Source organism: Misgurnus anguillicaudatus, chromosome 13, assembly GCF_027580225.2.
Source record: "Misgurnus anguillicaudatus chromosome 13, ASM2758022v2, whole genome shotgun sequence".
Lineage (NCBI taxonomy): Eukaryota > Metazoa > Chordata > Actinopteri > Cypriniformes > Cobitidae > Misgurnus > Misgurnus anguillicaudatus.
In genome coordinates, this window is record NC_073349.2 from 18,194,325 (window position 1) to 18,221,259 (window position 26,935).

A 26,935-nucleotide genomic window follows, 5' to 3' on the forward strand; every position below is an offset into this window, starting at 1 on the left:
TGCCATTTGGGTTGATTTTGAAGTGTAAAGGGTCTGTTTATTTAAGCATCCCGACCAATGGCATTAGTTTGGGGCTGGACTAAGTTTGTACAACCAATGGCAGTGTTCAGATTGTTTGCAACAATCATTCATTTTAAAGTTCTGTTTGGTGAGCACAGAAAGTACACACTTCAGCAAGTATACACTTCAACATCCAGTTGTTTGGTGTGTTATATATTTTACACTCAAAATCCCTAACTTCAAAGTCTTTACAATCTCAATGTCAGCTAATGATTGCAGCTTTACTTAAAGGCATATGCAGTTTTATCCTGGGCCATTCAAATTCTTCACATAAGACGTCTATGCACTCTGTAGCATCAACAAGCTCTTCTTATACACCAGGAAAAAAGTCTGTGTAATATCTGGGAGATGAAAGCGTGTCTATTTTGGCTCTCTGTTTAGTGCTAAAAGACATCCACTTCTTTTCATGGCGGAGCAGTGAGTCTCAAGCAGTTGCTGTATAAATACGCGTCTAGATGGGTTTGACTCAAAGTCATCATCACTGAAAACAGAGAAGGTTTCATTCGCAGAAAGGTCATATGATATGGAATTAGCATGATCGCACGTACATCGATCCCTGCATTCATTGTTTGAAGACGCTGAGCAATGTACTTCAACAGTAAAGCGATAACCTTGTTAGGCGTAACTTCATCCCGTTTCTCTTTCGCATCGGCAAACACAAACAACAGACGAAAAATGCTGATCCTTCTCATCACCAGCCGTCAGTCAGTTATAAAAAACCTCATCCTCCGACAAAGAGATGCTGTCCGCGTGTCGCATGGCCCTTTCCGACTGAGAAATGATCTGCTGTTGTTCAGGACGCTGCGAGGATTGGCTGGGGGAATGGGATTTAGGGGGCTGAGAAGGACCCAGAGAACTGGTTTCATCATTAGCCTCCATGTGCATTCTGTAGAGATGCTGAGGAACACCTAAACTCCCTCCATCCAACAGGAACTGAGAGAGATAAAGGCCCTCGGGGTCTGTAAAGATATCATTATTATCATTATTATTATGAGAGCAGAAATTAAAAAGACCTCAAGCACAAAGAGGCATCTTTCTCTAGAATGAAAACTGAAAGCAATTAAATGAAAATTCTTTGTTCAAATGAAAACTATATCATAAATGATGAAGCCCATTAAGTCCAAGCTCAACAAAGATCTAATGTGTTCATTTCTCACAACAGAAACATTTCTTTTTCAGTCATTTCTAAAGAACGGCTGTAAGACTTCAGAGTCAATACCACAGTATAATGTTGTGATCCATTTTGCACCTGGGTGCTCGTCTGCGTTGGCCATTTATCATTATTCTCTCCCTATAACTGTGAAAGAGCTATCATTCCCTTTATAATGAAATAAGAGTATTTGTACACATGCAGGCTGAGAGAGGTACGTGGTGAAATAAAGCAGATACAAAGTACTGTGCTACTTTTATTCAGCTGATGTGAATGCTTTTATCCAAAGTGACTATCAGTGCATTACATCTATATATTTTATCAGTATATGTGCTCCCTGGGATCTAACCCATGATCCTTTGCACTGTTAATGCAATGCTCTACCAGTTAGGAACACCTGAATGTTATGAATATCATCATTTTGTAGCACAGAGAATCTCCCACCATAAATTATCATTAACAAACACCAACCCGATGTCTCAAAGACAACAGATGCTACAACAATGCTTATGTTTTTAGCACGGTTGCTTCCATTACAGGATTGAAACTTTGATTACATCTTTTTTCAGTGGGTTTAATGGTGGTGCTACAATTACCTTGTAATGGGATTGTGCTGGTGGTGGCTTGACTTTCAATGTCTTGTGTGGACCAGGCATTCATCGCTGCCTCAGCCAGGGCAAACTGCTCTGCCACACCTGTGAAAGACAGAACGCCATGCTACAACAGCAGAGATGTTCACTACAAGTTCTGTGTTTTGCATACATACATCTTATGTAAAAAATAAAACATTTAACATTATGAAATGTGAGTGGTGCCCACCCATAAGTCTACCACCATAATGATGTTGCTATGATTTAGTGGCAAATGTATTCATTCATTTAGATATAGATGTAATCAGGTCTCTTTGTTCAGGGAGTGTTTTATTATCTGTAATATACATCGTTGCTATGGTGACTTATGAGGAAGCATGATGTAAGCATGAGGACAACGGAAAGAGTCATATGAGGGAAAGGCAGCACCTCACAATAGATTTAGGGTTTGGATAAATCTAGGGATGCACCGAATATTCTGCGTTCGAAAATGGCCCAAACGAGCATTTTCGGTTTTTGGCCGAAATACTTTTGTCAATGAAACAATACGGCCGAAATGATGTGATGACGCAAACAGAAACCGCGACATGCACGTGCTTGTCTGAAGCAACATCTGCGGTGTTGACGTATAACTGCAAAAAGGCGCTAAAGTGAGCAGCTTTGTGTACGCACAGAGGCACATGCGGTTAAATGTGTCAGACGTGATCAATCAGAACTCTCTTGATGTGTAAACTTTAAAGAGAGTTGTACTAATGTGTATCATACTGTCCATTAACATATATTTGGCGAATAAAGCAATGAAAAACAACGTAACGTTTTTATGTGGAGTGACTGTGTGTGCGCGCGTTTAAGGGCACTCAGTTGTGAATACACGGAGAGACGCGTTTCAAAAAGCAAGCGAACATAAAATCTTTCTGTTCTTTACAGGACACAAACAAAATGATCTCCACAGTATTCTTTTTCTAATAAAAACATTTGTTTATGTCTTAAGTGTATGTATAGATTAGAGTCAGAAACCAGTCTGTGCTTATTTGGTCTTAAAGAGACAGTAACCTCAATTAACCTACTTAAGTCTGTGTCATTTATGTTAATCAAACAACCAAAAACAAAGAGAAAATCACTTCTGTAGATCAAAAAATAATAATAATTATATTTAATTTAAACAATAAAGACAGTGTTATGACTCATTTAATTCAATTTCTGTACCTAATGCTAATTTCAGACCTTACTTAATGTGCAACTTTGTTCTTTTTTATAAATGTTTGCAATTTCTTTATTTGTTATTAGATTTTTCCCCACCCCCCCTTTTGCTGATCCGAAAAATAATCAGATCCGTGCCTCAAAAACTGTAATGTGATCCAAACCGTGAGTTTTGTGATCCGTCACACCCCTAGTAAAGTTAGTACACAGTGATAGCCATAAATGCAATGGTACTAATAATTGGCATAATAATTTCTTTCGGTTTTCGGCCTTGGTTTCCTCTTTTTCGGTTTTCGTTTTCAGACAAGAATTTTTATTTCAGTGCATCCCTAGATAAATCCATATGAGAAATTCTACTAGTGATGCATGCTTTTGTAATCATTTTACATACTGTTAAACGTAAAAAAATTGTTGCATTATATGAATTGTGTCACATTCATATGTATTGTGTGCTGTAAGTGCAGTACAATGTCATGCATCATGCACAATCAATCCTGCAGTTACCACACAATGTTTAAAAGTAAAAAGGCTGTCTCACCTGCAGCAAATCGAGCTTCCTTGATTTCATCAGTGAGGTGAGAGTAGAGCTGTTCGTCCTCCTGCAGTGCCGCTCCGACACCCCCCCAGCCTCCGCCATCTCTACTCCATCCATACAAGCCTCCAGACGTCGCCTCGCCTCCCCAACTCTTCCACTCAATCAGATGGGCGACCCGGCCTTGGGCCATCGCCGTGGGTTTAGTGATGTGGTCCTTAATGGTGGCCAGCAGTCCTGAGGAGATCGGAGGGATTAGCATAAATGCAAATCAAATGAAATGAAGGAAAATAGGAGGTGGTGAGGAAGCGAGGCCTTGAGAGAGAGAAAAATGATAACATTGGATTATGGATACATTGTTGGGAATAATTAAGGGATTTAGTTCACCCAAAAAATTATTTTACTTACTTTCATGTAATTTTTACAACTGTATAGCTGTGTCACAAATTACATACTATTCACTAGTATGCTTTTAAACTATGCACTATGCACTCAACTGTCTAATGTATTCATTTTAAGAGTAAACACTGTTTTTGACTAACCGGAAGATTTAAACTCGTAGTCAATAATACATAACAATCACAAGAATAACCTCACAAACGACGTGAAATAATAGCAAAAGCCAATTCAAATCAATTTAACTTCGTTTATACAGTTTATACACAACCATAACAACCTTGAATTGACAGATTTTAGATACTGCAACACTAGGAAAACACATCACAAACACTAAAAGAGAACTGAACAACTCTATGGCAGTGTAAATCAGTGAGTAAAGCCAAAAGCATGATCAAAAAAGGGTACACAAATTGTTCTGCATTCCTTACATTATCACTGACTGGACTTTGTGTCACTGTATGGAAAAGATAAATGTCCATTTAAACGAGAAATAACAAAACACTGTCATGCGCACGTGAAGGAGAGTCAGAGTCAGTCTGACGTCAGACCGATGTTGCGTTTTGACGTCAAAACCCAACGTCTGTCTGATGTCAAAGGCAGATTCTTGGAGAGAGACCAATGTCAGACTGACGTGGGACCGGGTTTTGACGTCACACGGACGTTGGGTTTTGACGTCAAATGGATGCTGCCTTTTGACGTCAGATGGGCGTTGGCTTTGGCGTCAGACCGACGTTGGGTTTGACGTCAGACGGACGTTGGGTTTTGACGTCAGACGGACGTTGGGTTTTGACGTCAGACGGACGTTGGGTTTTGACGTCAGACGGACGTTGGGTTTTGACGTCAGACGGACGTTGGGTTTTGACGTCAGACCGTCGTTGGGTTTTGACGTCAGACCGTCGTTGGGTTTTGACGTCAGACCGTCGTTGGGTTTTGACGTCAGACGGACGTTGGGTTTTGACGTCAGAAGGACGCTGGGTTTTAGACGTCAGGCGGACGTTGGGTTTTGACGTCAGGCGGACGTTGGGTTTTGACGTCAGGCGGACGCTGGGTTTTGACGTCAGGCGGACGCTGGGTTTTGACGTCAGACCGACGCTGGGTTTTGACATCAGAAAGACGCTGGGTTTTGACATCAGAAAGACGTTGGATTTTGACGTCAGACCGACGTTGGGATTTGACGTCAGACGGACGTTGGGTTTTGACGTCAGACGGACGTTGGGTTTTAGACGTCAGGCGGACGCTGGGTTTTGACGTCCGGTTTTGACGTCAGACGGATGTTGGTTTTGACGTCAGATCGACGCTGGGTTTTGACCTCAGACTGACAGTGCCTTTTGACATCAGAAAGACGTTGGGTTTTGACTTCAGACAGATGTTGGGTTTTGATGTCAGATCAACGTTGAGGTTTGACCTCAGACAGAGAAATAAACCATGTGCACATAAAGGAGAGTCCGATTTTGGCAGGGAGACAAACGTCAGTCTGACGTCAGACCAGGTTCGGACATTAAACCAACGTTGGATTTTGACTACAGACCAACGGTGGGTTTTGAAGTCAGACCGCGTTGGGTTTTGACGTCAGAAAGACGTTGCGTTTTGACGTCAGACAGACGTTGGGTTTGACGTGAGACCGACGCTGGGTTTGACGGCAGACAGAGAAATAAACCAGTGTCATACGCATGTGAATGAGAGTCAGATTCTGGCAAGGTGATCAACGTCAGTCTTCTGTTACATAAGCAAAACTCAGACTGATGAGTGCATGAAGTGTCCAGCGTAAGACACTTAATTTATACGGTTGAATGAGCATTTCTTTTTTGGAATTTTCGACGTGAACCTACTTATGCTATTTATACTGCAAAATGATGTAAAATAGTGCACAAGTGTCCAATTTGAGAAGCACCTTATGACTTTATTCTTTTGTACGAAAGATATTCTATATTCTCTCATTCATTAGAAGCAAAGAGTGGGAAAGAAACTCAATAAGCCATTAACTGCATGCCTCTAGAAGTGATTCTAACATTTGACTAATGTGCTGTCATCCTTGTGATGGGTTGTAAAAGTGTCTTTTTAATAGCTTTCCCCAAGTGCTTCAGATCATTTAAATTTTTCGCAAAAAATAAAGAAATGAAACAATTCGGCTAATCAGAGATTTGTCAGTAGTTCCTCATAATACACATTTATTGGCAGGGTGACTACATTTATAATTAAACCAAAAGTATAAAAAAGTTGTTTATTTTTAACGCCTTGTTAATATCTGTAATTAATTTCCTGAATAGAGTGGGCGTGGAGGAGTCAAGCTAAAAACAGGAAGAAAAAACAGGTGGCTACAGAGGTAGTGTTAGAAAGAAAGAGAGAGAGAGAGAGAGAGAGAAAGAGAGAGAGAGAGAGAGAGAGAGAGAGAGAGAGAGAGAGAGAGAGCGTTTATAAATGACATATTTAGTAAGAGGGAAATTACATTAGCAGAAGCTTACATAGAGCATGCACTTATTATTCAGATGAATGATTCTGAATGATAACAAAAGCCAACAACAACAAAAAACATCACACGCTGGGTCTAATTTGCACCGTGTTGCTCACCCAGCAGGGAAGATGTTGCCAGTTCTCCAATGTCATACCCACTACTGCTCCTTTTATCTGACAAACCCCCATTGTAGGACTGATGGTTACCCTAAATGAAATAACAAAACAGTAAATACACATGAAAGCATAGCATACGAATACAAGCTTTTGAAATATCACAAATCCTAGCTAGGTGGTGAGTCACAAGCGTTAATTACACCTAACAAGATGCTTTTCCTAACTCTCACACATTCTGTTTGGGTGTGAAAGCACTCCTATGTATCTTTGAAATGTATACACTTTCATACGCTGGCACAGAGAGACTTCTGTATGATGGCTAATTATTTTTTGTGAATTGCTGATGATTATAAACTAGCATAATCATGTTAAAAACTCATAAAGGCACCTGGAAAATAGGCTGTCCTTCAGCGTAAGACTGAAGCTCTTCCATAGGAAGTTGCTGGGCACTTTGAAGATCTGTAGAGACAACAATGTTGTTATTTACCTGTAAATTTTTTTTTAATATAAATTTCTAACATATACAGCACCGGAGAAAGGTTTGGACACACTAACTGAAATATTTTCCATGATCATTTTTATTCTGGAGGTGTATTTTTAAATAAATAATGAATATTTTAAATATATAAAAAGCATGATCACATGCACACAAATTGTTCTGCATTTCTTACATTATCGATTACTGGTCTTTGTCGAAGGAGAAATAAACCAGTGTCATGCGCACGTTAAAGAGAGTCAGATTCTGGCAGGGAGACCAACGTCAGTATGATGTCAGACCGATGTTGGGTTCAGACATTAAACATGTTTGTCTGACTTCAAAAGACCAACGTTGGCTATTGACGTCAGACCGATGTTGGCTTTTGACGTCAGACAGACGTTGGGTTTTGACCTCAAACCGGTGTTGGGGTTTGATGTTAGACAGACGTTGGCTTTTGACGTCAGACTGACGTTGGCCTATGACGTCAAACAGACGTTGGGTTTTGACGTCAGACTGACGTTGGCTTTTGACATCAAACAGACGTTGGGTTTTGACTTCAGACAGACATTGGGTTTTGATGCCAGACAGACGTTGGCTTTTGACGTGAGTTGGCTTTTGACGTGAGATGTATAATATATATATATATATATATATATATATATATATATATATATATATATATATATATATATATATATATATATATATATATATATATATTATGGGTGGTCCCAGACCTGCTATAAAGCACAAAAATATAAATAAGGGGGACATCTGGTTTTTATTAACTTAAAATACAACATGAATTTTAATTTTTCGTGCTACGCTGTCACAAAGTGATGCTGTCCATTATTTGTCCCGAATTCGCAATAAACGAATCCAAAACATTTCTGAAATAAATGTAAACCCTAAAGTGTGCCTATACTAAACCTTAATTAAATGTATTTCTTAATTTGACAATATATTTATATTTAACCTATTTTTAACCTTCATATATCAAATATTTCAAAATGTATTTCATGGCAACAAATACATTTATAATTATACAACCCATATGGCAAAAAATATTTTTTCCTGGCCAAAATAAAGAAGTTTATAAAGTATATTTTTATAGTTGAATATATACGTTTAACCTTTTCAAACATTTAATGTTTACAGGTTTGTAACATAAACAAAGTTGTAACATTCTTCCAGTGCGATGTGAATATAAATGCTTTAAAATATATTAGCTAGGGCAGTGGTTCCCAAACTTTTTAAGCGTATGGCCCCCCTTGTGTACGGTGCATTCCTTAGCGACCCCCCAAAGAAAATTTGTGACAAAAAACTGTTCTAAAACTCAACATTTTACTAAAAAAAAACATTAAATTATACAAAAAGTAGTGCTTTTGGTTAGTAGCCTTATTTTTTTAGGTTTAATTACACAGAATTCATGATAAATTAATGTATTTCATAAAATGTCATAAAACTGCCCCCCCCCCCAGCCCCCAGTTTGAAAACCACTGAGCTAGGGGACCACCTATAACTTTGACATAATTCGAACTATACAACTTGATAAATTAATGTGTACTATTTTTCAATATTTTAGAAAAAATATAATAAAAATGTGTCTAAACTTTGTACTGATGTTCCTGTAGTTCAACTGGTAGCATTGTCTTAGCCAAAAATGTATACCTTTAATTTGCTTTAAGTCGATTTGTGTATAAAAGCATCTTCTAAATGCATAAATGGATATGCCCTTTAGCGTTTGAACCGGAGTGGATGGACGGGTACCGACTCCTGTTGCTCTCATGTTTCCATAGCAACAAGAGATTGTCTTGACAACACCTCCCTGGGGATCCCCAGTGCACGAGAATGTTTTCGTCGCGGCCTGCATCTCATTGAGGTGAGACCTTAAAGAAGACAGCTAATCTCAGACCTGTAGAGCTTCAGGGATCCACCAGCACGTTCTGAAGGGACACTTAATTCATAGGTATCAAATAACAAACAATGCGTGACCTTTACAATGTCACACGTTGGTCGTTTGTCCCCCCAATAAAACCCACCTCCCATTCATTACAGTGAAACTTCATCTATCTAACATATGCATTATACATACGTTTCGACCCTGGCATTTAACACACAACCGTTTCACCTTAGCTACGTTGTCCCTGATCCTTCTCACCCTTGCACAGAGCTCAGACAAACAAACACTGCTCCATGGGATTTACAGATCATACACTTCACTGCAACCCTGCCGCTTGGTGTTTCCTTGGAGAACACATTGAAGATTAAGTTGTTTTATCTTTTACCCTAACCTTCATTTATAAAATGTGGTACGTCATAAACACAGACTGAACTGTTTTGGAGTCTTATGATATATGTATTTTCAAATGCAAATGTAATAATCTCCTCTCTTCTTTATTCTGGTACACAGAGCTCAGGGAAACTTCAAGGAAAAATTCCCATTTTGAATCCTAAGCAGCTTCTTTAAGCACAAAATAATAATAAAAGCATTTAAACGCTCGGGGTATGAACCAGGAGGACATAACACATAAAAGCCACATTCGCAGTAATAAAACTCTGCATGTTATCTATACTTATCACAACTGTTTGCCAAAACCACTCGTATAAGCTGTAGTTATTTTAAACACAACTATATAAACACACATGCACATTTTGCATTCTAAATAATATATGTATCAACATACCATGTGAATGATTTGAGGTGGAGATAACAGACAGGTGGAGGGCTGAACAGACTGACAGGTAAGCTGATGGACACAGGACACACAGAGAACAAGACTTGCATGAGATCCAGAGACAGATAAAGTCAGAGACAATCAGGATGAGACTGACCTTGGTGACCTTTGCAGAGGCAGGAGCCCATGTTCAACAGCTTAGCAGTTATCTGTTCACCATGCTGAGTTAAAGTGGGGCGAAGGGGGAAATAAACAACTGAGGGAGAGAGAGAGGGAAAGAGAGAGAGAACTAAATGACAGAGGGGAAGGAAAAAGATTGGTCCAGAAAAAGGATCAAATAAGATCTGGTGTCCATCTGTACAGTGAATGAAGCACTGTCTGTTTAACAAGTAGGGATGGAAGTGAGAAAAGGAAAAGAAGGAGAGAGAATAAGTGGGGAAAACATCACACTGACTGTCTACGTAGAGTCCCTCCTCTCTTCTTCTCCTCCCCTCCCTGCTCTCATTTTCCACCTCAGCGCTGCAACTTCAACACCCTCTGAATACTGAAAATACCACCGTTTCATTGAGGATAAATGGGTGAAATTTGTGTGTAATCATTCGAAAGTAACCAGAATGAGATTGAAGACTGAATGACAGATAACAGGGAGAGAGATGGGGATAATTTGGGGTATGAGATTAGATATGTTCAGCTAGTGGAACGTGCTTGAATTTAAGCTGCATTTATATATATATATATATATATATATATATATTTTTTTTTTTTTTTTTTTTTAAGGTAAACACGATAGCAGCTCATAAGTCAACACTTTGACGTTGGCATTGTGCTGCCCTCTAGTGTTACTTAGGTGAATGTGCATTCAACAGCACACTGAATGTGAAAAGGATAGACTGTATTTTTGAAATGATTGAAAATTGCTTTCATTTTTGTTTTTAATGTGTATTAAACATTTTTTTATGTATAACATTTAAATTAATGTGAATTATGTGGCTATAGAATCATACAGTAATTCCTGGGTAGATATGAATCTTCCTCAAGGGCAAAACAGAAATGATGAAGTGCTAAAAATTATCTGAATGTGGATCAAGGTATTATGGTTTGGAACTGTCATTATTAATATATTATCATTTCTTATATTATATGTAAAGATAAACTATAGTAATATTGACACACTGAGCACACTATTCAGAAACTTTAATCCTTTGTATTTGCAAAATTTGAATAATATTATTTTGTATTTGTTCAATAACTTTGACTCTTATCTATTCCATGCGAGATTGAAAAAAAATTAAATGTGTTTTAATGAAAGTGAATGTATAGATGTACACAGCAACCTAACAGTTCTGGTTAGCATGTGGCCATTTTTGGGCCATCATGAGATTTTGGTTATTTTGTTTTAATAGCATAGTCATAAGCATTAAATAAAGATACTTTAACAAGAGAAAAAAGTTAATAAACCCAAAACACATTCATTAAATATACCAATAAGGATTAATGTAGGTCAATATTATTTTAGCATTGATATTTTATTAACTGTGACAAGGAGTTCACAGAGTTTTGTATACTGGTTAAAGTCAATCTTTGAAGAACACGTCAGGGACGCACACGTCTGAACTTGTGGCTTCTTTTCAGTTTGTCTTTTGTAAACCTGTAATTCAGTAAGCAAACATTGTTGAAATGCATTTTTACTGACGTCACCCTCGAGGTCAAGTTCGTGCACATGGGAAATTTCTGATCACTTGTAACTGCATGCACACAGAATGTTACATTTCACTTACATTTTTTTAAACTATGCATTTATCCAATTTATCCTAAAGAAGCAATAACATATAGGGTCGTTTCCCGGACAGGGATTAGCATAATCCAGGACTAGGCCTTAGTTTAATTATGAAAAATAACTAGTTTTAACAAACATTTCTTATTAAAAACATTACTTGTGTGCATTTTGAGGCAAAACAAAGGGCACTGATGTATTTTAAGATATGTAAGTTCAAGTTGTTTTCAGTTTGGACAGCTCTTAAAAATATTTTAGTCTATGACTAGTCTAATCCCTGTCCGAGAAACCGCCCCATAAAGTGCTGCATTTTCTTCATGAATGTAATGTTAAATACTGCATAAACACTTCAATTCATTTAACTTTTCTTGTTAAACTTCTCTACACTTTAGTGTAATGAATAAGTTGCGTGTAAATGTATTAGTTCTAGTTTAAGGGGTGGTTTCCCAGACAGCAATTAGCTTAAGCTAGGACTAGGCCTTAGTTTAATTAGGAAATATAACTAGTTTTAACAAACATGTCTTACTAAAAACATTACTTGTGTGCATTTTGAGGCAAAACAAAGGGCACTGGTGTATTTTAACATATGTCAATGCAAGTTGTTTTCAGTTTGGACAGCTCTTACATTTATTTAAGTATAGGATTAGTCTAATCCCTGTCCGGGAAACTGAGCACTCACACTAGTCAAACGAACCAGACTTTGGGGGTCAAACGCGCCCGAGCGCGGTTTGGTTTGGATAGTGTGAGTGCGCCCTAAGAGTATAATGCTTAAATCGGGGAAAGCCTGACTTACTGTGGTTATTGAATGTAATTACAAGGCTTGTTCGACTTAATGCGGCGGTGCGCAGACCAACCGGCCTGTGACATCAAATATCGCGAGAGCGACCTGAAAGCATAACGCTTCTTTCGAAACGCCCTCGCGGTACTTTGACGTCATATTCAGATTTATCTGCACAGTGTCGCACACATCTCATGATTTCATCTTAAAAATACGAGGCTCTATTTTGATCATATCTCGTAGAAACTTACGGTTAAATTTGCTTATAAGTATGCCTGACTTTTGTGGGCACATACATTTTACAATTCCAGCAGTTTTTCCATGCCCCTCAAACCGGGTCTATTTCTCTTTATCCCAACTTGGAAAACTACATGATATATCATTAACGTTACATCTATTCAAAGAGAACTGAATCACGGAAGGAAAAGCGAAGTCATCCTAAATTAAAGAGAGCGACTGAATACCTTTAAGATGCCCCTCCATGTGGGTGAAGTCGTTTGTAATCAAGTGGAAATGGTAAGCTAATTTAAGATCTTACCTTACGTGTTTACATGTTTTAAGTTTGTTTGCATCATACGCCTCACAATGGTCATTTAAAATCACAGATGCAACCCATCCAACATACTATTTCCAACCTTTAGCATTTAGTAGGCCTACTCATTTGGTTATTTATTTGAAAATCAAATAGTAGCGTAGGCTAAGCAACCGTAAAATAACGTTCCCAGAACGTTGCAGGTAGGTTATATTTAAGTAGGCAAACTTGGGGAACATTCACTTTAATGTTAATTTTCTGCAACCCATGTTTACATAATAATATAATACAAATTTATGAATAACGTTTATGATTACATTTGTTTAATCATAACTGCTATGTTCCGAGTGAATGGGGGTAAAATGTGGCACTTTATCCACTTATATTGACACCCCCTCCCCAAATCTCTATATATTGCTGCTACATTGTCAATGGACCGATTAAATAACAATTTTTATTATAATATTATTGACTATATTTCGTCTTCATCATGTAGTAACGCACAGTGCTAAAACGTAGGACAAAACCAATTGCAATGTAAACCATCATCATTCATATGCCTTCCCTACTGAAAAATCCAGCTAAAACCAGCATAAGCTGGTAGCTGGTTTTAGCTGGTTTTAGCTGGTTTAAGGTGGTTTACGCTGGTCCTCCCAGCCAGACAAAGCTGGTCATGCTAGTGGGCCAGCTGGTATTCCAGCATGACCAGCTAAGTCCAGCTAGACCAGCTTAAAATGCGACCAAAACACACCTAGACCAGCTTGCTACACCAGCAAAACCAGCTTCCTACACCAGCAAAACCAGCTAAAACCAAGCTGGGGATCAGCTAAAACCAGCTCACCAGCTTATGCTGGTCTTAGCTGGATTTTTCAGTAGGGTTTAGTCGAGGTCCTGAACAAATCACCTTTTAACAAGACAAAACATGGTTTGTTTATAAACTTTAATTTACGAGAAACTGTATTTCATGTTGGAGCATACATGTGCCTGTGTTGTATAATAGTACTCTTTCATCATTCAAGATACATCTTTGTGAAGGGCATACCTGACCAGGTGGATCTCCACTCGATGTTTCAGACAACCCAAACAGTAGCATATTGTTTTAGATTTGCTAATATAATATCTTGCTAAAGACACACTGAGATGTGATAAACTTTAGGCCAACTTAAAGATCAGGGTATAGTATGAACATCTGCAGAAACACAAACCTAGTCCACACGGATGTGCATCTTCAGTTTAATTGTACATTGTGTTCTCCTCATGATCTTAATAACTTTCACCTTCATCCGTGTGTTTTGTTGATCCCTCCAAAGGGACAAAGTGGCTTAAAAAGAATAATCAAAACTCTCTTGGTATTTACTGGATGAACAAACCTTTTAATGTGTTCCAGCTGTTCATAGCAGATTGTTAGGTGCTGTGTTAAACACTCAGATATAAACACTGCTGTTTGGTTCATTATGATATGACTGATAAACCTTTGCAAACATTAGGCTTGTTTATTAAATAATGTCACGCTAATTCTGATAATACTTTATAATGGGTGTAGCTGTCTTCTCCAATTGTCCTGTTTATTTTAGTTATAGTTACAAGGAATATATTTATTAGAAATGACATGAGTCAGTTCGAAGACCCCTGTTTATATTTTTGTTGGAAAATGCTAACCCTCTGTTTTCCAAAATGTAGGTAAGATTATTGAAAGAAAGGAACGTTTCCATCGAAATGCTTTTGTAGGCCTATATAGTAAACTGCAAGACTATTTTTAAAGGATTACATGCAGTTTCTGTTCTCAACCACACTGTAAACATCAGCTTCTCTGAACCAATAAACGAACAAATTCACAAAACACAAAAGTTTTTTTTAAAAGAGATTCTGTGATTATAATGTTTTGTTCAGGGAAGAAAATCCTTCCTCCTTCCCATGGGATTTGTCAGTTTGATCCCCAGTCACTTCTTTTCCAACATTTCCACAAGCTGAAACTCCATGAGAGAAGAATTTATTTTTGGTTGCTGACTTTGGAGGTCTTTGGCTTTGTGTTCTTCTGCTCAGTCTCCATTCAGTTTACATATCGCTGTTACCATAAATAACACGACTAAAGCAATAATCCATTTTTATGAGTGTGTCAGTGGTTATTCCCCTGGAGAGGCAAGACTGAATGCATTAATCAGTGCCCTGTAGTCATATGAATAACACAAGCTTTACAAAATTTCAGTTTAACTTTAGAATTATTTATTGCAGCTTAGCGTTTATTACATAAAATCAATTTTAAATGGATTAAGTTAAGAAAAGTTTCATTTTGCAGATTTTTGGAAAGCACGTTATTTAAAACTCTGTTAAAGCTGTGACAATGTCCTTTTTATTATTTTTATAACTGACTAAATCTTGAACAGATTTAAGGAATGGATAATGTTCAGTCATCTGTTCATTACAATCTTAACTCATTCCCCGCCAGCCTTTTTTTAAAAGCACAAAAGTTTCACAAAATGCCTTCCAGGATGTTATTCTTGTATAAATATATAAACACAAAAAAAATAAATGAAAAGAACAGACTCCCTGTTTTCAAACAAACAAACAAAACAGGAAAAAAGTTTAATCCTATCTTCATTTGTTCTCTTTTTATAACTTCTTAAAGGTCCCGTTCTTTCTGTGTTTTTGAAGCTTTGATTGTTTTTACACAGTGCGCAATATAATGTGTTCATGTTTCACGTGTAAAAAAACACAGTATTTTCACACAATTTACTTGCATCTGCATAGCGATGTTTTCACTGTCCTTAAAACGGGTTGATGTCTTCCTTATTCTATAAAGTCCCTTCTTCAGAAATACGTAACGAGTTCTGATTGTGTAGTTTGTTTAGTGTGTTGTGATTCGATAGCAGCTTAGCTTGCCATTAGCTTAGCTGGCGACTGACGTATTCCTGTGGGCGGAGTTTAGTCAAAAAACTTTTCTACTGATGTCATTAAAGCAGGAAGTAGAGGGCTGTAGTCCAAACCGGCCGTTCGCTGGCTTTGAAAGGCGAATTCTGTTAAAGAAAATATATCACCTGGCAGTGAACTTTGAGCTTTATCATTTTACAGATATTATTTATGCTATTAAAACAACATTAAACACTAACTAGGCTTTAAAAAACAGGATCAGAAAGAACGTGACCTTTAAATACGGGTAGGTTTCTTCCAAAATGTCAAAAGCTGAAATAGTAATATATATATATATATATATATTTTTATATATATATATATTTTTTATAAGTAATATTTTTTTACAAATTAAGTTAAACAATTTCAAATTGTTTTTATAATACTTAAAATAGTAGCTTGAATTAACTTGCAAAACCAAGTTGTTTTTTTACAGTGTACATATTCTATTATATAGGCCCATATATATACATATGCCAATATGTTTAATAATTTCCGTTTTTCTGTGACTTTTCTTTTCTTCTGAGTTTTTTCTTTGTCTTTCTTGTAAAGCTGCTTTGAAGCAATGAAACATAACACAAATGCTATACAAATAAATGTGCTTGACTTCGCTTGACATTATTGAAAAAACCTAGACTAGAGATCCTAATGGGGTTTATTTTGTCATAATGACCGGACAACTGGACTTTATCCTGCTTAGCCTACATGGTCACTTACCAAATAGTAAATAAATAAAGGTTAACTCTTTAAAGGAATATATCAGAGAATGTTATTAAACATCTAAATCTTTGTTGCAGCTTATTTTAAAATGTAAAACGTAAAATGTATATATATATATATATATATATATATATATATATATATATATATATATATATATAATGACAATGCTCCATGTACAAAGCAAGATTCAAAAAGAAATGATTGATTCAGTCTGGTGTTGAAGAACTTGACTGGTCTGAATAAAGCCCAGACCTAAACCCAGCTAAACATCTTTGTTATGACTTGCAGGCTCTGAGCCAAACATTCATCACCCAAACCTCATCAACCTAACCCATCAATGATTTGTACACAGGCGCACAGTCATTTCAGCACAGAAAACGTCCTTTCCAAAACTGTTGCAACAAATATGGAAACAAAATTCTTTAAATATTAATATTGTTTTGAATAAGAGTTCTTAACGCCATTTTTAGCATTTATGGCTATATTCATGGTGGTTAATTGCTAGATTAAAAATGCAGTTTATGTGAATTGGAGATGTCAAATTGCCCTTCCCTCGGTGTGTGTATATATCATTATGTGTATACTTTTTGGACTGTGGAAGGAAACCATATACTGTAGTACCCAACGTAAACCTATACTGACACAGGGAGAACATGTAAACTCCACACAGAAAAACATGACCCAACCAGGGCTTGAACCAGGGACCTTCTTGCTGTGCGACAGCAGTGCCACCCCAAACATCTTTATTTGAAGGGGCTAAGAAATATATATATATATATATATATTATATTTGCATTATATACATAATAATGGCAACAAATAGCCGCTTCATGTTGAAACATATTAAACACATCTCCATTTGTCATCAGCTATTCAGAGGGACTGTAGGGGATTCCCAAAGCAGAGGTTTATAACCACAAACCCATAAATCCTATAAGATTTGTTGATAGTATATTTTCCACATGCCAAAAGTCATTAATGAACTCATTTGTTCATTGTTTCAGCACATCAGCGCCTTTAGAAACCTGATCTGCTTTTCCTGTCCAGTGTTTTTTCCCATTGTAAAGGCCCATGCACCGGCTCAGCAGGTTTCCACTACTGTTTACTCCCTACTGTCGTCTGTTCTCACACCTCTTCAGACAAACCTAATCTCACCAGTCTCACCTGCTGCTATCCTTCACAACCCCCCACGTGTTGCCGTCGAACAGAAAACTCTACACATTCTTTTACTGCCTCGTAGAAAATGCTGAAAGACGGATTTGTAGATATGATCTGAATGTGCCAATGCTTGTTGTTTTTACCAATGCTCAGTGCCTCTTGGTAGAGGTTTGGTCCGGTGCTTGCAAATGCTTGTCAAGTAGAGAAGGCATCCAGCTTCCTGTCTGTTCCTGTTTCTGGCTGATACTGTTACACGAAAATATTTTTACTGCAGTTAATATCGTAATGTAAGACGAGAAAACGTAAACTTGACTAATTTAAACTGCTCTAGGACAGATGTGTTGAAACACCACTGGGACTTAGGCCTACATCAGAAATAAACTTTACTGAAACAGAATTTGGCAGGCATGCACACAAGTAATGTCTTGTTAGTGAACAGAAAAAATAATATAATAATAGTAAATTTATAAAACATAAATTAAAAAAGGGAGGTGTTGCCTTAGAAATCAGGGTATTTTCAAGAAAGCCAGTGTACTGTAAGTTGGATACACAAAGGTTGATAAAGGGTAACACTACCTACGCAATCTCACATGAATTATACATACACGGTAAACAAATTTTTTTGCACTCAAAAAATTTGCTGAGGGGCGCAAATTCAAAATATGTGTTCGGAGTGTCATGTGTGTTGCTTGTGTTTTCAAAATATGTGTTTGTTGCGTCATGTGAACCATGTGAATCACGCGTTTTGTCAAAATAAGTCCCTGCGCGTTTATGATAAAAGAGACGCTCACGTTCACAAAATACACGCAAGACACTCACTTAACAGTAAACTCTGATTACGCATTAGATTAAGCAAGTATCTGGCAAACGCGAGCGTCTCTTTTATCATAAACCCTTTAAACGCGTCTGCAGCAGGCCATATTTTGACAAGACACGTAATGCACATACACGCACTCGACGCTCAGAACACATATTTTGAAATTACGAACCTCACACATGATGGGCTACATACATGTTGTGATGAACTTCGCATCGAACGCCCTCAAAAAATTAAGTCACCGGCTGCCACTGATCAACTTGGATTTACAAGTTTATTTTAATCTTGACTAGTAAGGATTTGCTAATAAAGTTGAAATAAGTTAAGCTAATTCAACTTTATTTTATAAGTTACAGCAACTCATCACTAGTCAAGAAAAAAGTTGAAATTCAAGTTGATTATACTTTAAAAAAATGTAAAGTGCAAAATTTTTGTATGAATTCGTATGATCTCATTCGTACCTTTTGCCTTCGCCCTGTGACGGGTTAGATGTGGGGCTAGTTTGTGGCTTTAACATTGTTTTTTACTAATCATACCTTTTTTGTACATTTCACAATGTACGAATTTATTCAAACTGGCCATCTCGTAAAATATGATGAATTTCTGTGAGATCGGGTTGGACACAACTTGTGTTTCACACATTAATGATCTCCACTTTTCTTAACTCTTTCCCCGCCAGTGTTTTTTAAAAAAAAGTGCCATGATTTTCACAAAAGTTTAATGCCTTTCAGAAAATGTTCTTCTTTAAATATATGAACATACGATATATCAAATAAAAGTAAAGACCCTCTGCTTTAAAAAAAAAATGCACCATTTGTTCCCAAACGCTTTATTTTTTCTCTCTTTATCACCTCTCAAATATAAACCATGCTTAATCTAAGAAAAGTCATTTGATCGAATTTGAATTTCATTGTTATGTTATAATTTTATATTGTATCAATCTAAGAAAATAGATTGAAATACATACAAATTAAAAAATGTAATTTTACTGAACAATCTAATAATTTAAGGCTATGGAATGAAAAAATATTATATCAAACGAAAAACAGCAATGTTTTACTTTTTACAGTGTAGGTTTCTTCAAAAAGATGAGATAATTGAATTTCTGTGAAGGAATTTTGATAGAGATCAGATTCAGATTAATGATCAATACATACACAGAGTTTTACTGTTTGGCCTAAGAGGTTGATTTCGGGTTTTATAAGTTGGATAAGAGCGCCACCTGATGAATAATAGTGGAAATATGGATTGCCGAAAAACCCGTCATTGGCATGGAAGCGTTTTCTCTTAGTTGACGAGTTAACTCATTTTAATGTAATATAAATATTAAATTAATTATAAATATTTTATTACAAAGCATTTACCCTTCGTGTAAAATGTGTCATGTTTGAGGAAAAACTACAAAAAAAAAAGATTTAGGTACTAAAAATTTAATAAAGGTGTTAGTCAGACAATATTGCAAGATAAATCTTGACAGAACAATTATAAGGTATTGCATAATTTATTTTAAAATAATGATTTATCAAAGACTTATTGTGAAATCTTATTACATGGCTACCTACCAAAAACATCCTGAGTCATGAAGGAAACTGCAAAGTGCCATGAATAGCGAAACTAGCACTGCGTATAAGATCAAATGCCTGGAACAACAGCCGAAAGCACAATTTACCTGCCAGTTTCGCTGTCATTATCCAAAACTATTTGACCACAGAATGATCAGAAAATCAAGCACTTCATTGAGCAATGTAATAGTATAAAATAGCTATTAAGACCACTTATAATAAACTCATATCTAAACCTAACCCACTGAGAGATAAGTCCCAGTATTATAAGAATTAAGGTGCAATTTCACGGTTTAAAATATCATCTCACTCTTGATTATGTTGTCCTATATTGTTACCTTCTTGCCACAATGTGAGGATCCAGAGCCCAGCAGCGTACATCTGCCTGCGACGCAGCATTCAGGCTCGGCTAAAAGGAAATTGCTTTAATCCAAAATTGGGTTGAAGCAATTTACTCGGCCCCTTCCTTAAGCAGTGCCAGATCCAAGGACCACCTCAGCACCAGCTCACGTAGGGGGACGATTGCAGGCCTCTGTGTCCTCGGGGCATGCAAACTCTCTTTCCATATGCTGCCTAATTGGTTTAATTACAGTAATTATCTGCTGGGGTTCACATTGTGCAGACAGGGGCGATTAATGGCTTCAAGAACACATGCGGACAGGAGCGAGGGGGCGAAGGGAATTGCTGAAGAATGCCAGCAGAAAGAGGGTCGATAAAGTTTGAAAGGACTGTCGCGGATGCTTAGGAAGAAGAATAAACAGAGCTAATTGTGAGTAGACTACAGAGAAGTGAAAATAGAGCTTGTGTTGTTGAACAAGTCATTATTTGACCTGAAAAACTTACAACAACACTGTGAAACTTCAGGGGAAGCAATCACCAAGATTTGTGCCGTTTGCGGCTGTCGTCTTAAAGTCATGGCGTAACTGATCAGCAACACGGAAAGGAAAAAGATCATATTTCATTGTCAAGCTGTCAAAACCTGAAATAAAGTTAAGAAAGGCGCACTGACGGATAAGTTACAGTCTAGCGATCGTAATTAAACAAACTACACAGCCCTGTATGTTGTAAAAATGCAGATAAGATAAGCTGTGTTTAAAAATCAAGGACACTTATCACAAAGCAGGATTTGTTTGAGCCCTGCAACAAATGTATGTGTCAGCGCATGTGTTTATCAAGCAAATAAATGCGTTTCCAGAGAGATGTCACCAATAACATAAAGTCATTGGAAAATTATAGAAGGAAGTATAGTTTGCTATTTTTCTGTTTGTTTAAGGACACACAGTTCTGTGCTAAACAGTTTCGATTTCTCTGTGTTAGATCTCAACCAAATTCGCAATGTAAAAATCAAAGCCAACTGAGAATCAACACAAGTTGTTAAAAAAGAGCCATGCAGACAAACAGAACGATCTGCAGGGAAAAAGAGCAATAAGCATAAGTGAGAAACATACAGAAAAAGTGAGAGAGGAAGACCAATATAGCCCCAAATTGGGAGGATGTGTTTTTTGGTTAGAAACCCGTCTCTAAAATTATCCAGGGATGAAATTCCACAACGCTTTCTGGCTTTGTGTGTTCAGATGAAACGGGCAATGGAAAAGACGAGAAATAAATATAAAAGGAAAACTTATACTCGAACAGTATAATGATGATTTTTACAATGCGAGCTCTCTAAAGAGCAAAAACACTTCAAAGCCACTCGAATGGAGGAAAGCTAAAAATGAAAGCCACAGGCCTCACACTGGACATTTGGCCATTAAGGTTAAACCATGTATACAAAGCATAAAACACAGTGGCCCAGCCTTCAATGCAGTCCTCACCTATGCTATAGTAGCCTGTAATTTAGGCTTGGCAAAGAAACGTATGCACCAGGGTCATGCGCCATTCAGAAATGAATTGAGAAGGCTTTAAATTCTATAGTTTCCCAAACTCAAATGGTCACATTTAAATTTTTTTGGTTTGTGTATTTCTACTATATTTAATTATTTATTTATTTCATTATGCGGTATTATTTTGCCTTTATTGAAGATTGTGGTAGTTACATAGCAGAGATTTTAGATAATTCTATATAAAGGAGAGAGCGCGGCACAACGCTTTTTGGTTTTGGCTCAATCATTCAAAAAATATTTGAGTTTGATTAATTATATATATATTATAAGAAACACACACATCTCTGCTACAAATGACAATTTGAAGCTTGTTTCTAGTACTTAACATTCTTGGACAATTACACCAAACGTGACAGAAGTGCAAACGTTACAACTTACCCCATAGGTGGGCTTAATTGTAACCGGCAGGGGGTTAGTTGTAACACTTGCACTGTAAAAAATACTTTGCAGCCTTAACATTTTTTGTTTAATCAACTCGGATTTACAAGTCATTTCAACTTACTATTATTTACCTTGACTAGAGATGAGTTGTTATAACTACAGGTGAGTTGTTCTAACTTATAAATTTAAGTTGACTTTTCTCAACTATATTTTATAAGTTGTGACAACTATTTTCTGTTGACATGACTTGTAAATCTGAGTTGATTTAACAAAAAATGTAAGGCAGCAAAGTTTTTTTTACAGTGTGCTAAAAATTAAGTTTGCAGGCAAAGATTTCAATACTATTTTGTCTATACTTGAAGTGGATATTGTTTATATATCTGTCTATAATAGACAGGTATCCACACTGTATTCATTCATCCAGTGTTTTTCTAACAATAGTTCAATTATAAATGGATACAAATGTCTCAATATGTGAGAAAAAGCAGCACAATTATGACAAAACTTTTTTTATATGTGACCCAGTCTGTGATAACCATGCTACAGTTTCAAAATCAAATTCTGAGATAATGAGCATCAAAGTCTGATTTAAGTCATTCATTTCATTATGATTTCAATCTTTGACGTGACCTTATTCAATAAATATTAAAGAAATGAACAAAAATAAATTTGACACACGATTTTTGATAAGACAGGCACATTTATTTTGTTGGCAGCCAGTAACAATTCGTATCGTAAGTGCTGAGGGGTTAGTTGTAACACAGCGTTACAATTAACCCTGCTGGGTCAAAATATTTTCAAGCCCACTAAAAAAGTTGATAATACTTGCAAACATATTTCAAAAAAATGCTTTGTTTTAGTCAAAAAGACACGGATTAATATGACATAGCATTGAATTTGGTATCTTACACACCCAACTTAGAAACCAAAAAAAAACGGTTAAAAAATTTACTTACATGCCACCAAAACACTCGTTCATCAATAACTCTCTGGAAAAACATTATACATTTCCAATAATTTGCGGGAAATCGTCTTTTGACAGCGTAAAAAAATACTGGAAAACCAAAACACTCAACCTTGTACAACAATGTAAACAGTCGGTGTTACAACTAACCCCGCGTTTTTGCCCCGTGCACCCCTATAATTATATTAATTAATAAAAAAATATATTTATGTTTCCTCACAAACTTTAAAAAATATATAGTTGAATTTAAAAATAATTTCAGAAATTATATATATATATATATATATATATATATATATATATATATATATATATATATATATATATATATATATATATATATATATATATATATATATATATATATATATATATATATATATATATATATATATATATATTTAAATACCATCCAATTTCAAATTATATTACACATTTTGGGATAAAAATTTTAACTCTTTTATTCTTTTTTACTCTCTTTTCTCTTTTTCTCTCTCTCTCTCTCTCTCTCTCTCTCTCTCTCTCTTTGTCTCTCTCTCTTTCTTTCTCTTTTTCTCTCTCTCTCTCTCTCTCTCTCTCTCTCACACACACACACACACACACACACACACACACACACACACACACACACACACACACACACACACACACACACACACACACACACACACACAGACACAGACACAGACACACACACACACACACACACACAATGTGCCTCCAATTATTCACATCTTGGTCCATTTCTGATGTAAACAGTTTTGCTCATTGCTTACATGTTTATGTAAATGTGTCATTTACATACATGACGTCCCCTCACTGCAACGTGACTCTCTCTCTCTTTCTCTCTCTTTGTACTTTCCTTAACCCATTTCCACAAGAGACAAGCATAAACACACTGAACCACATGAGGCATGCATTATGTATATAAATGTAAATATACAAGGCATGAAGAAAAGCTCTGGTTTTCAGGTCTTTCCACACAACACTATTCCAGACCACTAATGCAGGTACAGCTAAACAAAGGATGACAAATCTGCACTGTCAAAGATAGACACGCACACATAATGGACGACGAAACGAAAGCTGGACATTTTTTATCCCCTGCTCTACCTGTTTGACTTCCATGATGGCATTCGTTTTTTTTTTTTTGCCAGCTTCCCTTGTCCGATTACACTTGTATATAAATATTTACATTCCATCCTTGACATTTCCACCTTATCAAAGGGTGCATTAGTGGCTTTGTTACCTGCATCACTCAGCAGCAGCCGATAAATTTAATACTCCGGGCGCCAGACAAAAGAAGCTCTTAATTTGGGTTCAGTGAGGCTGTGGATGGGGAACAATTGAGAACAAAGTAAATCATCCCTCAAGAGTTATAAGGTTCGTTGATTCTGCAATAGTTTACTGCTGAACTGCACCTAATTAAATAGGAGCAATTAAATACTGCAGTGATGCAAAGTTTGCGGCTTCCTTTACCACAGCATTACATATGAGGCTATTACAATGAAAAAGCTGTTTATTTATGTTATTTTCTATTGCATTATTATATTTTATTGCAATGCATTCTTACTGTTGTGTGTAATAAAAAATAGGAAAATAAAAGCGACATTGAATTCAAAGAATCTACCAAGATTTTATTGTGACTGAAAGACAAACTTCAATTACAAATAAATCCCAATTCAGTGTTGTTAAGACAATAAATAAAATTAAAAAATAAATAAAACTATTAAATAAAGTATAAAACAATTGGCCCAATCATTATAGTTTTTTTTGTGTGGAAGTTGTGCTCATGAATGGGATCTGTGTTCGATTCAAAATTTCAATAATGTTTTGGAAAAGTAAGTTAGCATAGAGCATAAATCAAAAACCAAGACAGGTAATAAAAAAATACAAAATGTGGTGCCCTGTCATTACAGTCCCAAAGCACACTTTTTAGTAAAGAAAGTTCTGCCAACAAAAACTAAAATGTCATTTCAGAAATATGTAAGAGCCCATTTGCATTCAACATGTACCAATATTCAAAATAAAGTTAAAATGAACAAAGAACTGCAATATATTTTACCATAAGTGGCCCCATAAATGTTAAAGGACATTAGGTAGTTGATTCTATCCTCTGTAAATACAAATAACCCAAACCTTCATGTTTATCATTAAACCATTAAACTTTCCATACTCGTATCTACACTCCCATTTTAAACCACACTGAGGTTCTGTAATTCAGAGGAAATAATCAAAGAAGGTCAATGCAGGGTATAACATTTCATTCCTCCATATCTTGTATCAGTTAATCATAAACTAAATCTGCCAAAGACTGTCCACACAATTCACAGCTCCAGGCAACTGCGCTTTAATCTGCTGATACAGAATGAATAACAGACGTTGTTATATCAACCTAAGCAGATTTCTTCTGATCATTTCCTTAGTTTGCTAGGATTGTCGCTCAATGCAAATATCTCAAATTCAGATCCGTGCATTTGTTTGCAGCCCACTGCCAAACATGTTTTCCCATTTGATTCGGCCCGACGTGACGGTTTACAGTTTTGCGTGCCAAAATCTGTCCCGGTATCTCCTCGCTTTCATTCTTTAACCATTTCCATGTTGTCATTTTGCTTGCTCCGTGTTCCCTTCGATCCTGAATGCAAGCTTCCATAATGATAAGGGATGAGACAACCCGCATTTAAGTCGCGTCCACGCAGCTGCTGAGATTTCTGATTTAAGTGCTTTTAATTTCATGGTGCTGCATCTGCAAAAAAGACGTCGAATTTGAAGACTTCTCCGTTTCATTTAAACCAGAGGGTTTAACTTGATGGTTCAAAGCATATAGCGCTGAGATTGTAATTGTAGAAATGCCATCAATGCGACTGACATCCAATCATGGCCAGCTCAAGCCGTGATAGAAACCAGAGCGCATTACAATCACCTTGATCTCTGTTGAACATCACTAAGTCTTAAGTTAAACCCATAACCACCAGCTATGATTTCACTGGTAGAGAAATACGTATGTGTGTGTCTATGCGGTTCCCTTTCTTAATGCATAGAGGCATGTTACATTGCCGCAGCACCAAGCTAAAGAGCTCAGTCAAATAGACGGCCAGTTCCCCTATAACAACATCAGATGAGCAATGCTTGCGTTTACTAAATGTGAAGCCTGCAAGCTAGCATTGATCAAAGTCTGGCAAAATTAAGCATGCATATAAAAAAACGAAACTAAAGAAACTACTATACACGTCTCTAAAAAATAAACATGTGCGTATGGTAAAAATATATATCTAATGTACATGGTTTGATGCATACATCAATAGCTTTTTGATTGTTTTACACGTTCGCACTTTTCCCCCACCCCCTCCGTTTTTGATGAGTTCATCAAGTCTTAACGGCGATGAGAGTCCATCTTGATAGGCTGGAGGGTTATGGCCAGGTCAAGGGCTGTCCCTGCAGTCCGATCCCAAGGCATATTTGAGTTTATTCAGTACACAAGTTTTTTTTCCATTTGGCAAATTTTAACAAGAGTTCACACTGCAAATACACTCAGGGTGCTGGTCTGGTCCTTAAGTCCTAAGATGCTGTATGCAATCCTCTTCAGGTGCCCCGGCAAACGCACTCCGATGTTCCGAATATCCCTGAGAACAGAAAGGAAAAATCGTGTGAGATGAGAATGGGAGGGTGCTGGAAAACTATAAACTTATCTTTCATAATGGAATTTTGAGGGAGGCCCTGTACGCCACACAGCATGTATCCAGGTCCTAATTATATTTTTAATTAGCGCCTTGATGATTTAACAAGGGTTCCCTGCGCCCA

General features: G+C 36.7%; 2 protein-coding genes and 1 long non-coding RNA gene across 5 annotated transcripts in view; 1 reads left to right on the forward strand and 2 right to left on the reverse strand.

The window, feature by feature from the left end:
- fam131c (family with sequence similarity 131 member C) lies at positions 1-12,835 on the reverse strand. 3 transcript variants are annotated; one of them, XM_055188048.2, is made up of 7 exons: positions 9,813-10,138; positions 9,665-9,727; positions 6,888-6,958; positions 6,500-6,590; positions 3,539-3,769; positions 1,807-1,905; positions 1-1,019 (listed from the first exon to the last, which is right to left on the reverse strand). In XM_055188048.2, exons 1-7 carry the CDS (start codon positions 9,841-9,843, stop codon positions 766-768), a joined length of 840 nt encoding a protein of 279 aa, XP_055044023.1. In that variant the 5' UTR covers positions 9,844-10,138; the 3' UTR covers positions 1-765. The 3 variants fall into 3 exon arrangements, with proteins under 3 accessions (XP_055044023.1, XP_055044022.1, XP_055044024.1); XM_055188047.2 differs by lacking the exons at positions 9,665-9,727; positions 9,813-10,138 and adding an exon at positions 12,746-12,835 and having other exon boundaries at positions 2-1,019; XM_055188049.2 differs by lacking the exon at positions 9,665-9,727 and having other exon boundaries at positions 2-1,019; positions 9,813-10,135.
- The window catches only part of LOC129430652 (uncharacterized), a 24,933-nt gene continuing 10,378 nt past the window's right edge, over positions 12,381-26,935 (forward strand). The window contains exon 1 of the long non-coding RNA XR_008639577.2: positions 12,381-12,723. This is a non-coding gene — a long non-coding RNA (uncharacterized lncRNA). The remainder of the gene's footprint in view (positions 12,724-26,935) is intronic.
- epha2b (eph receptor A2 b) overlaps positions 24,751-26,935 on the reverse strand; it is a 25,934-nt gene continuing 23,749 nt past the window's right edge. The window contains exon 18 of the mRNA XM_073875265.1: positions 24,751-26,757. Within this exon, the coding sequence (XP_073731366.1) occupies positions 26,649-26,757 (109 nt within the window). The 3' untranslated portion in view covers positions 24,751-26,648. The remainder of the gene's footprint in view (positions 26,758-26,935) is intronic.